This window comes from Artemia franciscana, chromosome 1 (assembly GCF_032884065.1).
Source record: "Artemia franciscana chromosome 1, ASM3288406v1, whole genome shotgun sequence".
Classification (NCBI taxonomy): domain Eukaryota; kingdom Metazoa; phylum Arthropoda; class Branchiopoda; order Anostraca; family Artemiidae; genus Artemia; species Artemia franciscana.
Window position 1 is genome coordinate 51522616 of NC_088863.1, and position 14483 is coordinate 51537098.

At 36.2% G+C, this 14483-nt stretch overlaps 1 protein-coding gene across 3 annotated transcripts in view; it reads right to left on the reverse strand.

Moving 5' to 3' along the window:
• The window catches only part of LOC136031114 (early growth response protein 1-like), a 45971-nt gene that overhangs the window by 24793 nt on the left and 6695 nt on the right, over nucleotides 1-14483 (reverse strand). The window contains exons 1-2 of one of the 3 annotated variants that reach the window (XM_065710443.1): nucleotides 11093-11239; nucleotides 1983-2132 (exon numbers count right to left, since the gene is read on the reverse strand). The exons of 1 other annotated variant lie outside the window; for it this stretch is intronic. In XM_065710443.1, coding sequence (XP_065566515.1) covers nucleotides 1983-2132; nucleotides 11093-11126 — 184 coding nt within the window. In that variant the 5' untranslated portion in view covers nucleotides 11127-11239. Of the gene's footprint in view, nucleotides 1-1982; nucleotides 2133-11092; nucleotides 11240-14483 lie in introns of those variants that run through there. One more of the 3 variants, XM_065710427.1, reaches the window with a different exon arrangement.

Consider the following 14483-nt stretch of genomic DNA (forward strand, 5'->3'; position numbering starts at 1 on the left):
GATCTCTCGGCTCTAAGCGTTTTCCTAACTCCCCCCAATGTTACCGGATACGGTTGGGATTTAAAATAAGAGCTCTGAGACACTATAACCTTCCCAACATCAAATTTCATTCAGATCCGATCACCCGTTCGTAAGTTAAAAATACCTCTTTATTTCTAATTTTTTCGATTTAACCGTCCCCCAATCCTCCCCCCCCCCCAGATGGTCGAATCGAGGAAACGACTATTTCTAATTTAATCTGGTCTGGTCTCTGATACGCCTGCCAAATTGCACCATCCTAGCTTACCTGGAAGTGCCTAAACTAGCAAAACCGGGACAGACAGACCGACAGAATTTACGATCGCTATATGTCACTTGGTTAATACCAAGTGCCATAAAAAACTTGAACTGATTCGCTGTACAAAGTAAAACCATTAGAGTATAGAACGTCTGTGTATTTGTGACGTCATTCATGTGAGAAATAATTTTTTTTAGTTTGTTTTTTAGTTGTTTAGTTTTTTTAGTTTGTTTTCTGTTTTTTATAAATGTTTTTTTAGTTTTTTTTTTTCAAATCTCTTTTGTAAAAAAAAAACTTAAACTGATTCGCTGTAAAAAGTAAAACCATTAGAGCACAAAATGTATTTGTGACGTCATTCATATGAGAAATGTTTTCTAAAATTAATTAAGCCCCCAAACGAATTTTCCCAAAGTCGTAATCTATCTAAATTTTTTTTACAGCGGAAAACAAACAATTATCTAGTTTTCGAATCTTATCAAAACCCCAAGAGAAGCTAAGTCCCATTGCATACAAATTAGTAGTCCTAGTGTAATTTTTCTGCCACAATATGTAGCATTAAATGCGAAGCAATTAAGAATCCAAGACTCCCATCACAGCTATCAAACTGGAACGTCTTTGCCTCTAAGCTCGGAAGCAACTAATCTTTCGACAACAAATTACATTTTAATACTTTTTCCACTAATGCTCAAGATTTCCAACCTCGGGGTATATATTTTCAGTCAGCAAACTATTTATGAAACCAAAGTAATGACCTGTTTAGATCGTTTTTTAACACCCAAAAATGGTTGAATGCGAAATTTCTGGAAAAATGAATATAGCCTTTTTCGACAAAAATACTGATAAATAAATAGGCCAGATATATAATTTTACTCATTTAGTACAATAATGTATGTCAGAATATGATAAAGATTGTTGTGAAGCAATTTTAGCTTTATCCATTAATCAACAATTTCATTTCAAAGAAATTGTGCACCATTGAATCTGCCACATTCGGTAGAATCCTAAAAGAGTATGTTCACGTTAGAATTGCACAAAAGACCAAATACTTCTGTTTTCGATTCGTTTCGATTAACGACCAAAATTTCAAAAAGATATTTGAACAAAGGAAGTGTTGAGCAAAATTTCAGCAGTGGATTTATGTTTTTCCAGTAGATCTTTCTATGCAGAGATTGGTGTGAGGGGATAGAGGCGTCATTCAAGAAAATCTAGGGGGATGCATTTCTCTATACATTTATGAGGGGGGGGGGTAAACTTTTTCGTATTTTCATATTTTTCAATGAAACTTCCAAAGTGGTATTTTCAACAGATATATCCCCCAAAAACATATTAAAAAATAGGGGACAAAGGCCCCTCTGCAATCCCCTCATTAGACGTCACTGTCAAGAGGAAGGAATTCATACCATTTTGAATACACTTTGTTGATAGGAGCAGCATTTATAATTTTTATTCATTATAAAACATCTTCTCCAAATTTTATTTTAGTTTCTTGGATGCTTTTTACAGAAAATTAATCCCTCTTCTTTACGCAGGTCGCAGTCAAGTTCCTCTCTTCAAAGAGTGTTTAAACTAGTTTTTTCTGGGGGTCACGGGGGTGAGGTTCAATAGTCAGTAGTCTATCCAGAGACGTGTGCCAGAGGAGGAGGGGGGCTCAGTTGTTCCAAAAGAAATTGTCGCCGTTGGAGAGGTATAAAATAATGGTTCTTACTTCTAGATTGACTATCATCTAATGCGAATTTGCTTTCTTCAACTGAAGCTACTGAGCTACATCGCGTGCTGGGTGGATTTGATTTGTCGGAAATATCTTCAATGGCATGCTGGAGATTCTCACTGAAGCTTAAAGCCTCTTCTAGAGTACCTATGGTACAATTTTGAAAAAACTAATGTTAAACAGCGTTAATTAATGAAGGTACATAGACAATATTGACAAACAGAAACAGCAAATGAGTGATAGCAAAGGTTGCTAAAGCAAAATCAGAAATTAGGACATTCTACGATGGGCAACTTGAGAAGTGTCTTTTGAAAGAAACAACTTTTTAAGATTTAAGGACAAAAAAAATCAAATAACACCTTCAGGTTTCGATATGGGAGTTTCGGAGAAATTTGTTTTATCATTGTGTAAATGATACAGCCTAGTCCCTTTGGCTACGTGACTCTTCATGCCTATATGTTAATCGCCATCGAATAAAAATATCTAAGACGAAAATGTAACTTTATATCCAAATTTAGCTGTATATTAAATAACAGGATATGGTTCATAATTTATTGACGTTTATATGGGATTAAATAAAAAAACAAGTTTTTTTAACTGAAAGTAAGGAGCGACATTAAAACTTAAAACGAAAAGAAATTACTTCGTATATGAAAGGGGCTGCTTCCTCATCAACGCCCCGCTCTTTACGGTAAAGTTTGACTCTTTCTCTCAACTTTTCTTTTTAAAACAGCAAAGAACGTTAGCGTAAAGAGCGGGGCGTTGATGAGGAAACAGCTCCTTTCATATACGAAGTAATTTCTTTTCGTTTTAAGTTTTAATGTCGCTCCTTACTTTCAGTTAAAAAAACTTGTTTTTTTTATTTAATTTCTGAACGTTTTTGAATCAATGCATGTTTTGATTTTGGCTCTCCGCAGAGGAATAATTAAAACGAAATTTGCATATTTTTTTTTTGGCTAAATGGCTTTCTCATAATTTTGATCGAATGATTTTGAGAAAAAAAGCGGGGGAGGAAGTCTAGTCGCCCTCCAATTTTCGGTTAGTTAAAAAGACAACTAGAACTTTTAATTTTTTACGAATCTTTTTATTAGTAAAAGATATACGTAACTTATAGATTAGCTTACGTAAAGAACTTTGTGTTCTCATGTTTTTATTACATATATGAGGGGGTTCGCCCCCTCGTCAGTACCTCGCTCTTTACACTAAAGCTTAAGTTTTGTCCCAATTCATTAAGAATGACCCCTGAATCACAAGAACCGTAGAATAAATAGTTGAATTTACTAAAAATACTTTAGCATAAAGAGGGAGGTATTAGGAGGAGATGAGCCCCTCATATGGGTAATAATTTCTGTTCGTTTTAAGTTTTAATGCTGCTCCTTACTTCCAGCTGAAAAAAAATTTCATATTTATTTTTTCATTTTTTTTAAGTAATGCTAGTAAATCCTGCGCTCCCTTCATGGAAATTTTCTTCCCCCATGACAAATTCCTCGATGGAAAGTTCCCCCAGCATTTTCCCCTCTTCTCAACCCCTCTCCCAACGTCCCCAAAGACATAGTTATAAGGTTTTTCGACTACGCTGAATAAAATGGCTATCTCAGAATTTTTATCCGTTGACTTTGGGAAAATAATTAGCATGGGAGGGGGCCTAGGTGTCCTCCAATTTTTTTGGTCACTTAAAAAGGGCACTAGAACTTCTCATTTCCGTTAGAATGAGCCCTCTCGCAACATTCTAGGACAACCGAGTCGATACGATCACCCCTGGGGAAAAAAAACAGACAAACAAACACGCATCCGTGATCTGCCGTCTGGCAAAAAATACAAAATTCCACATTTTTGTAGATAGGACATTGAAACTTCTACACAAGGGTTCTCTGATACGCTGAATCTGATGGTGTGGTTTTCGCTAAGATTCTATGACGCTTAGGGGGTGTTTCCCCCTATTTCCTAAAATAACACAAATTTTCTCAGACTCGTAACTTTTGTTGGGTAAGACTAAACTTGATGAAACATATTTAAAATCAGCATTAAAATGCGATTCTTTTGATGTAGCTATTGGTATCAAAATTCTATTTGTTAGAATTTTGGTTACTATTGAGCCGGGTCGCTACCTACTGCAGTTCGTTACCACGAACTGTTTGATAATCAGAAGACGAGAAAAATAAAGGCCTTTCGATGACGCAAAAAGAAAAATACCATATTGTATACGGTGTTGTCAGATGTTTGGTATAAGGCTTTGTGACCATAAATGGGTAAATGTTCTGAATACACTCTTTTTGGGCAAAAATGAGCCGAAAGCGCAACAATAAAAGTTGCTTAGAAAAAACCACTAATTTGTAAAGTTCAATTCACAACCATCCCCAAGAACGTGCAAATGTCTGACAACACTGATTGCACTAACCAAATATTCAAGGCATTGATGTCTGGTATTATTAACCACACCAAAGTGTTTTCAAACGAGTCAAAAACAAGTATTGTCGACTAATGCTTTTCGATGTGTGTTTTTCATACTAATTAAATAAAAAAAAGGTTTTTTAACTGCAAGTAAGGAGCGACATTAAAGCTTAGAACAAACATAAACTATTCCGTATATAAGAGAGAATGATCCCTCCTCAACGCCCCGCTCTTTACGCTAAAGTTTTACTCTTTCTCACAACTCCACTTTTTAAAACAATTAAAAAACTTTAGCGTTAACAGTGAGGCGTTGAGGAGGGGTCAACCCCTTTTATAAACAGAAAATTTCTGTTCGTTATAAGTTTTAATGTCGCTCCTTACTTGCAGTTCAAAGAACTGCAATTTCTGAATGTGTCTTAATTAATGCATGTCTTGATTTTGGCTCATCGCATATGAATAATTAGACGAAATTTGCATATTATTTTTTTTTGGCTAAATGGCTTTCTCATAGTTTGGATCGGACGATTTTGATAGAAAAAAAAGGGGGTAGGCGAGGAGGCCTAGTTGCCCTCCATGTAATTAGATTTTTTTTTATTTTTTTACGAACCTTTTTGTTAGTAATAAACATACGTTCCTTACGAATTAACTTACGTAACGAACTACTATTTTTGTATTTTTATTACGAATATCAGGGGTTCTGCCCCCTCGCCAATACCTCGTTCTTTACACTAAAGCTTGAATTTTGTCCCAAATCTTTATGAATGACCCCTGAACCAAAAAGGCCTTAGAATAAATAGTTGAAATTACTAAAAATACTTTAGCGTAAAGAGCAAGGTATTGTGGAGGAGACGAACCCCCTTATGTGGAATACAATATTCCACATTTTTGTTGATATGAGCTTGAAACATCTGCAGTTGGGTTTTTTGATAAGCTGAATCTGATGGTGTGATTTTGTTATTATTCTATGACTTTTAGGGGGTGTTTCCTCCTATTTTCTAAAATAAGATAAATTTTCTCAGGTTCGTAACTTTTCATGGGTAAGACTAAACTTAATGAAACTTATATATTTAAAATAAGCATTAAAATGCGATTCTTTTGATGTAACTGTTGGTATCAAAACTCTGTTATTTAGAGTTTCGGTTACTATTGGGCTGGGTCGCTCCTTACTACAGTTCGTTACCACGAACTGTTTGATCATATAGGTAAGAAAAACAGAATTTCTGAGCTTCCATCTTTTCACAAAATAAAATAAAATTATATCTTAAATAAATTCTGCTTTTTTAGTCATAACTTTAAAATTTGAAAGTTAAACACTGTTCAACTCAGAACTCAGTTAAACTAAGAGAATTAGGAGCCTAGTATATTGTTGAGCTGTAGTCATGCGTAATTTTGATTTTATCCAGAAGTGTGACTATAGTGCAGTCTGAACATAGCTTCCATTTAACCACAATAAAATAAATTCACAATTTTTTGGCAAAATCTGTCAGCCCCTGACAGATTTTAGCTTCAGTCTGATATCCGCGTTCCTAATCGGCTTTGTCAATAACGCTAAACCATATCGAAAGCAAAAAGAGTGCGGTTTAAGATAAGATCTATTTCCAACAAAAATAATATTCAAATATATAGCATACACTGATACCAGCAAATGCTTTGTGGCCTGTAAAAGAGGGGGGAGGGGTGCATATATTATCGAAACACTAATTCATGAACAGTAAAAAAAAGAAAGAGCAAGGGAGAAGAGAGGGAGAGGGAGAAAGATGATAAGAAAGAAAGGGGGAGAGAGAGAGAAAGAGAGAAAAAGTGAAAGGGAGGGGGTGGGGTGGAAGAAGGACTTCAACAGTTTACAAAATTGATTCTGATCACTCAGCAAAACTAAACCAACAGCCAATGCAAAAAAAAAAAAAACAAGCAGAAACTAAAAACATTTGCAAGTCCTTGGAAGGTGCCAAAAGATTGGCATCTGTGAGCCAAATCAGGTAGGGTGTTCCATATGATATAACATGCAAATAAGGAATTGAAATTAGATTTCTCTGTTGGAGTTTGCAGAATTTGAACTTTCTCAGAGTCGAACTATTAGTTCGACCAATTAAGATAAGTAAATTTGAAGAACCTGGAAGATTACAGTGGAGCTGGAAAAAAGTGTAGGATGCAAAAGAAAGAATATAAAGTTTTTCCATACCAAGTACCGGTTTAGCTATTGAACGGTCAGTTTCCTGGATTATGAGAATTAGGAAGCGGTTTGAGGAAAGAAGAAAAAGTAAACATCTGCATAACTAGAACCATACGACTGAATTAAACTGTGAAAAAAAAATTCAGAATTACCCAAGGAAAAATGTGTTCTAGAAAAGATAAATTTTAATCAAAAACGATGACTATGAGACGGACATGGCAGTTCTTTGACATACAAATAGACAGGTGAATTCCAGAATAGGCATTTCGACAGATGAATTCCAGATATTTGAGAACAAACCTGACATACATGAGAAAAAGCTAGATTTAGAAACATTAAGGGCAGGAGAGTTAGCATCAAGCATCTCCCAAAAGTATTGCTAAACACAGACAATAGGGATATTGTCCGATAGTTAGAAGGGCCATTTCGTGGCCCATCATAATTGCCTTAACAAGAATGCTATCAGGGCCAGGTGAAGGAATTCTTCAATTTAACAATTTTTGTAATTTCTATATCAGACCCTGGTTCCAAGAACATTAACTCTATACAAAGTGATCCAAGAAAATACCTGAAATTGGATAGCGACGGAAAAGGATTAGGAGCAGAAGAGTTCATTTTACTATTATTCAAAAAACATAAAATAAATACTTCATGACCATCCACATCCTCGTCGATATGTTTACTATTGACACCCAGGCATGAAGAGACTGGCGGAAAAGAGGGTCTAAGGCCAGAGATTATCACCACCCAAATTTTACAAATACCCTTGTCGTAATCTGAACAAAAAAAAATGCTAGCTGGGTCATAGTTGCCACCCAGTAAAAAAAAAAGATTTTAGTGAAAATTTGGTTGATTTAGTGATTTTCTTCAATAATCCAGTGATTTATGGGCTGATTTAGTGGTTTTTTCTTTAGGCAATACAAAAAATCACTACAAATGGTGATAACTGACTGGAGGCGGTAACCCTGGAGCTGGGGTACATACAGAAGGCAGAGTACCTGAACAAGCATAGACAAAAGAAAACCCGAAGCTATTTTGACCGAGTTGCATTAAAGCTATCAGCAAAACAACTAATCGGACTGTTCTGATCATGTTATTTTAAACTGGCATATGTACATCCGTTTAAATTTTGCATGCAAATCCTTGTACTTGATAACTCAAATTACTACTTTTTACGAGTACTTCGGTGATTTTTGGGCAAGTCAAATCACTGCTGCCATCTAACCGTCAACATGGTATAAAGTGCTCTGGTGCAACCCAAAGCTTAACGCTCAAATGAGATGTCAACGAAAACATTTCAACTATATAGGTTTCGTTAACCATGATGCAATAATTGATCAGGATTAGCCCCGAGGCAATCCATCATTCTAGAAGGAGAAGTGGGAATAGCTTACCTGTTGCTTGAGTTATACACGGCCAAGAGTGTTGAAGATTAATCCTGTTCGTTGACATTTACTTGGAAGCGATGCGAGTAAGTAATCCCAGATTGCGAGACAAGTAATCCTTTTTATGCTAACATACAACCTTGGAATTTGAAAAGAAAGTGATGTGAAATCTAAGGAATGATAAATATACCAGTTCTGTCTTTTGACAAATTTAACGGATTGCCAGGAAAGCTATATACAAATTCAGATTTCTATTACAACTATACTGTTGCTAATTCAATCTTATCAAAGAATATCTGAAAGAGTGGGCACATACCAAATATGTTTTGTGAAAGGGACCCATAACAATGGACATAGACGTTTGCTAGTAAGGTGTCTTTGGGTCTGTCTTATTCGAAAATCTCGAGAATTTTACTGTATTCTTAAAAGTTTCCCAAATTCCCTTCAAAGGAAAAGTATTGCGTATGTAACTGACTTCATAGTAAATTAATTTTTTTTTCATAGTAATTTAAACTGTTTATTAATTACAACTTAGTCATAATTAATTATCAATGTAGCTTCATATGTCTAAAATAATTTATGCACATAATTCCAACCTCAGGGGAGATGGGGCTAAAAATATAAAAAGAGTGCATTTAAGTCAACATATTTTTGATTTTTGCAATAAAGATTATCTAGATCAATCTTGAAGAGTTCCTACACCCCCCCCCCCAGATTGCAGGAGAATCTTTGTTAAAAATCTCTCTAGAGAACCTCTGTACATCAGCTTTCTTCAAGCCTCTTAAAAAGCTTTGCTAAATATATGCAGCCACAACTGTTGTTTTACGTGCCAGCCATATTGTTGTTCTCTTGCAGAAGAATATTCTCTAGGTAGTTTAGAATATTCACCTTATTTAAAAGTTTAATTTGTTGTGTATTAATTGGAATCTTTAGCTCCAATCACTGCGATAGACACTGAGGCTGTAGTTCATCGTCAATGCTTCAATGGCTCCGAGTTTTGTGAACTAAGACAGGTGTGAGCTCATTAACTAGCCCTTCTCTTTTTTGCCGGGTTAGGAAACGAGGTGTCTCAAGCCAGACAATACGCCAAATGACTGGACAATCCCCGGCTACCGAGTGTAGTGCTTCACTAGCAACCATCGTGTTCACACTGCAAAGGCAGACCCAGATACACCATGCGCTGAACATACCAGACAGCTCAGCAAAACCTGAGCACCTCAATCCAGCCGCAAAAGGAGGATATTCTGTCAGCAGCAAACCTGCGGAAAGATTGACGGCTCTTTCTTAACGTCCTGGGTGCCCCTGGAGGCAGACGCGGATCTAAGATATAAGGCAGAAGATAAAAAATTAACCCAACAGGAAAAAAAGCTTTGCCTATTAGTCTCAAAGTTCTAAAGAGAATTTTCAAACTTAAAGAAATCACTTCTTAAATGCTTTACTCCATTCCAGTTAATCTAGCGGTTCGATGAGCTATCTAAGAGCTGTATTCGCCAAATCATTATTCTTGTCATATCTTTCGATCTTTTTATATCTAGAATCAAATCTGATGACTTCAAAATAACTCCATTATTTATTTTTGCTTCTCTTGCCCACACAAACAAGAGCTAAGAGCTCATATGGCACTTGTGACGAGGCAAGAAGAGCTAAGAGCCAAGATCTCATATGATATGAGCTCTAACAAAATTCTAACAATCAATAGATTGATCTAAAAGGAAAATCAGAGGCTTAATGCCGGTCAGGATTTAAAATAAGAGCTCTGAGTCATGATGTCCTTTTAAATATCAAAATTCATTAAGATCCGATCACCCACTCGTAAGTTATAAATACCTAATTTTTTCTAATTGTTCCTCTCCCTTTAGCCCCCCCCAGATGGTCTAATCTGGGAAAACGACTTTATCAAGTCAATTTGTGCAGCTCCCTGACACGCCTACTAATTTTCATCGTCCTAGCACGTCCAGAAGCACCAAACTCGCCAAATCACGGAACCCCTCCCCCCAGATCCCCCAAAGAGAGCGAATCCAGTACGGTTACGTCAATCACGCATCAAGGACATTTGCTTATTCTATTCACCAAGCTTCATGATCTTCATATTCACCAACCATCCTGATCTCTCCGCTTTAAGTATTTTCTAAGATTTCCAGTCCCCCCAACTTCCCCCCCCCTAATGACGCTGGATCCGGTTGAGATTTAAAATAAGAGATCTGAGGTACGAGTTTCTTCTAAATATGAAGTTTCATGAAGATCCGACCACTCCTTTGTAAGTTAAAAATACGTCATTTTTTCTAATTTTTCAAAATTACCCCCCCCCCCCCAGTAGAACGGATCCGTTCAAATTACGTAAACCACGTATGTATGACTTCTGCTTATTTTTCCCACCAAGTTTCATCCCGATGCCTCCAATCTAAGCGTTTTCCATGATTTTAGGCTCCCCCACCCCAAACTCCCCCCAATGTCACCAGATCCAGTCGGGATTTAAAATAAGAGCTTTGAAACACGGTATCCTTCTAAATATCAAATTTCATTGAGATTCAATCACCCGTTTATAAGTTAAAAATACCTCATTTTTTCTAATTTTTCAGAATTAACCCCCCCCCCCAACTACCCCAAGGAGAGCGGATCCATACCAGTTATGTCAATCATGTATTTAGGACTTGTGCTTATTTTTCCCACCAAGTTTCATGCCGATCCCTCCACTCTAAGTGTTTTCCAAGATTTTAGGTTTCCCCTCCCAACTCCCCCCTCCAATGTCACCAGATCCGGTCGGAATTTAAAATAACAGCTCTGAGACACGATATCCTTCCAAACATCAAATTTCATTAAGATCTGATCAACCGTTCGTAAGTTAAAAATACTTTAATTGTTCTATTTTCTCCGAATTAAGGGGCCCCCCACTCCCCCTCTCCAGATGCTGAAATCGAAAAATGACTATTTCTAATTTAATCTGGTCCAGTCCCTGATACGTCTGCCAAATTTCATCGTCCTAGCTTACCTGAAAGTGCCTAAAGTAGCAAAACCGGGACCGACAGACAGACCGATACAATTTGCGATTGCTATATGTCACTTGGTTAATACTAAGTGCCATAAAAACTGTATGCTACATTCACTCCCTCCCAATAATTTATTGGTTCCAGTTCATCCTTGACTAAATAATCTTAACTTACCGAACTCTAATCCAAAGTTTTCGTCTATTATCATTGTGTCAAGAATTCACTAAACTACTATAATAGCAAAGCAATTGGAGGGATTTTTTTGGTTTACAATCCAAGAATATTCTAGTTTCACCTCCCATTGATAACTGGATGGAAAACTATAAGAGGAATACTAAGACACTGAAAATGTTGCCAACATTCCAACTATAACAAGAATCAAGATGGACCAGTATTTAAATGTATAATATGACGTGTAACCTATACACAGTGCCAAGTCATGGATCCAAACTCCAAATTTTTAGCAAACAGTTTTACAACCTTATGCCAAGTCTAAAATTGAAAAAAGGTTTACATCACATCACAAAAATTTAGATAACAAAAAGATGATTTATCGTGTTAACCAAATTTACTGAAGTTTTACGTACACTATACATATAGGCTAACTTATGCTAGTGATACTTGCACAAAAAGGAAAATGGGTAGGGGTGTGCACTCTAAGAATAATCTAAGAAAGATCAAGATGTTGCACACTCTCGTAGGTTGGCAAAAACGTGGGCTTTCAAGTCAATGTCATGTGACTGAATGCGAATTTATGTTCGTGGCAAAGGGAAGCTCAAATTCACCACAAGAAGAAAAACAAACAACGTAATTTCTATAAAAAGTTTCGACCATGTAAACCTCAATAAAAAAATAGTTGCGGTCAGCGTTTGACACATTTGTCAATTTCGATCAATATTAGCTCGAAGATCTACCAGAAATTTATAACAAAATTAATTTTGAATAACAAAGTTTTTTGATGAAAGTAAAGAGCAATGTTGAAGCTTAAAACGAACAATAAATACTTCTTTGTGGTTTAGGAAACACACCTTAGAAGACTAGTTTAATTTTACTTGCTCGTGATATTTCCCTCACGAGACATTACAATAGAAATTTTAAAGACTAGTACTTTGCTGAAAACACAAAACCGACACAATGAAAAATGAATAGAAGTAGAAAAACTCTTAAATAAGATTCAGAAAATAAAAGAATTATTCATAAAGTTCTCAATAGTCTTTCACCGGCTATGAAATGAGTAAAAATCACGATTCAATGTTAACTCTCAAAGAAATTCTTCAGAAAGCCTAGTTTTCAGTAAAGCGCTAGTTTTTCAGCATTTTACAGATATAAGGGAGTATCAAGAATCAGTTTGTTTGAAAGAGTTTTTCAAAATATTTTTAAAAAACCGCAGAGTAGTAATTTTTGTTTGTTTTAAGTTTCAACTTCACTCTTTCCTTCCATTCACTCTTTACTAGGATTAAATAAAAAAAACTAGTTTTTTTAACTGAAAGTAAGGAGCGACATTAAAACTTAAAACGAACAGAAATTACTCCGTATATGAAATGGGTTGTCCCCTCCGCAGTCCCACGCTCTTTACGCTAAAGTTTTTAATTGTTTTAAAAAGTAGAATTGTGGCAAAGAATCAAACTTTAGCGTAAAGAGCGTGGGACTGCGGAGGGGACAACCCATGTCATATACGGAGTAATTTCTGTTTGTTTTAAGTTTTAATGTCGCTCCTTACTTTCAGTTAAAAAAACTAGTTTTTTTTATTTAATTTCTGAACGTTTTTGAATTAATGCATGTTTGATTTTGGCTCTCCGCACATAAATTATTGAAATGAAATTTGTATATTAATTTTTTTTTTTGGCTAAAACGTCTGTACACTTCCCAATAACCATTACTATATGTAAACACTGGTCAAAGTTTGTAACTTGCAGCCCCTCCCCCAGGAATTGTGGGGGAGTAAGTCATTCCCAAAGACATAGTTATTATGGTTTTCGACTATGCGGAACAAAATGGCTATCTTAAAATTTTAATCTGTTGACTTTTGGAAAAAAATTAGCCTGGGAGGGGGCCTATTTGCCCTCCAATTTTTTTATCACTTAAAAGGGCACTAGAACTTTTCATTTCCGTAAGAATGAGCCCTCTTGCGACACTCTAAGACCACCTGGTCGATACGATGACCCCTGGGGAAAAGAAAAAAACAACAACAAACAAACAAATAAACACGCACCCGTGATTTGTCTTCTGGCAAAAAATATGAAATTCCACATTTTTTTAGATAGGAGCTTGAAATTTTTGCTATAGAGTTCTCTGATATGCCGAATGCGATAGTGTGATTTTCGTTAAGATTCTATGACTTTTAGGGGATGTTTCCCCCTTTTTTCCAAAATAGGGCAAATATTCTCAGGCTCGTAACTTTTGATGACAAAGACTAAATTAATTGGAACTTATATATTTAGAATCAGCGTAAAAGTTCGATTCTTTTGATGTATCTTTTAGCATCAAAATTCCGTTTTTTAGAGTTCCGTTTACTATTGAGCCGGGTCGCCCCTTACTACAGTTCTTTACCACGAACTGTTTGAAAAGAAAATAATTCGGTATTTCTGGGCTTCTGACATTATTACTCCTTTGCGGAAGTTAGGCTCAAAATTGAAAAAGGATTATATTTTTCCTCTGGGCCCCTTCCACCTCTTAGTTCGTTTATTTTCCCGTTAGTTTTCACCTGTTTTCGCTTTATAGTTGTGTTATCTCTTAGCAGTTCTTTCGTTAGTTGAGTTATGGTTGTGGTATATATGTTTTATCGCTCGTATAGTTGTGTTATTTTCAAATTATACTCCATAATAGAGAGGCTCCGAACACCCAGCATTGTATATTAAGCTCTGAATTTGACGTTTTTTTCTAACGTGACCAGATTCGTCCTGCGCCCTTTTCATTGAATTTTTTCCCCCATGGCATATTTCTCCAAGGAAAGATCCTCCCACATAGCCCCCTCCCTCAACCCTACCCCCAAAACCAAAAAAATCCCCCTGAAAACGTCTGTACACTTCCCAATAACCATTATTATATGTAAAAACTGGTTGAAGTTTGTAACTTGCAGCCCCTCCCCCAGGAACTGTGGGGGAGTAAGTCACCCCCAAATACATAGTTATTATGATTTTCGACTATGCTGAACAAAATGGCTATCTCAGAATTTTGATCCGTTGACTTTGGGAAAAAATGAGCGTGGGAGGGGGCCTAGATGCCCTCCAATTTTTTTGGTCACTTAAAAAGGGCACTAGAACTTTTCATTTCCGTTAGAATGAGCCCTCTTGCGACATTCTAGGACCACTTGGTCGATACGATGACCCCTGGGGAAAAAAAAACAAAAAAACAAACAAATAAACACGCACCCGTGATTTGTCTTCTGGCAAAAAATGCAAAATTCCACATTTTTGTAGATAGGAGCTTGAAACTTCTACAGTAGGGTTCTCTGATACGCTGAATCTGATGGTGTCATTTTCGTTAAGATCCTACGACTTTTAGGGGGTGTTTCCCCCTATTTTCCTAAATAAGGCAAATTTTCCCAGGCTCGTAACTTTTGATG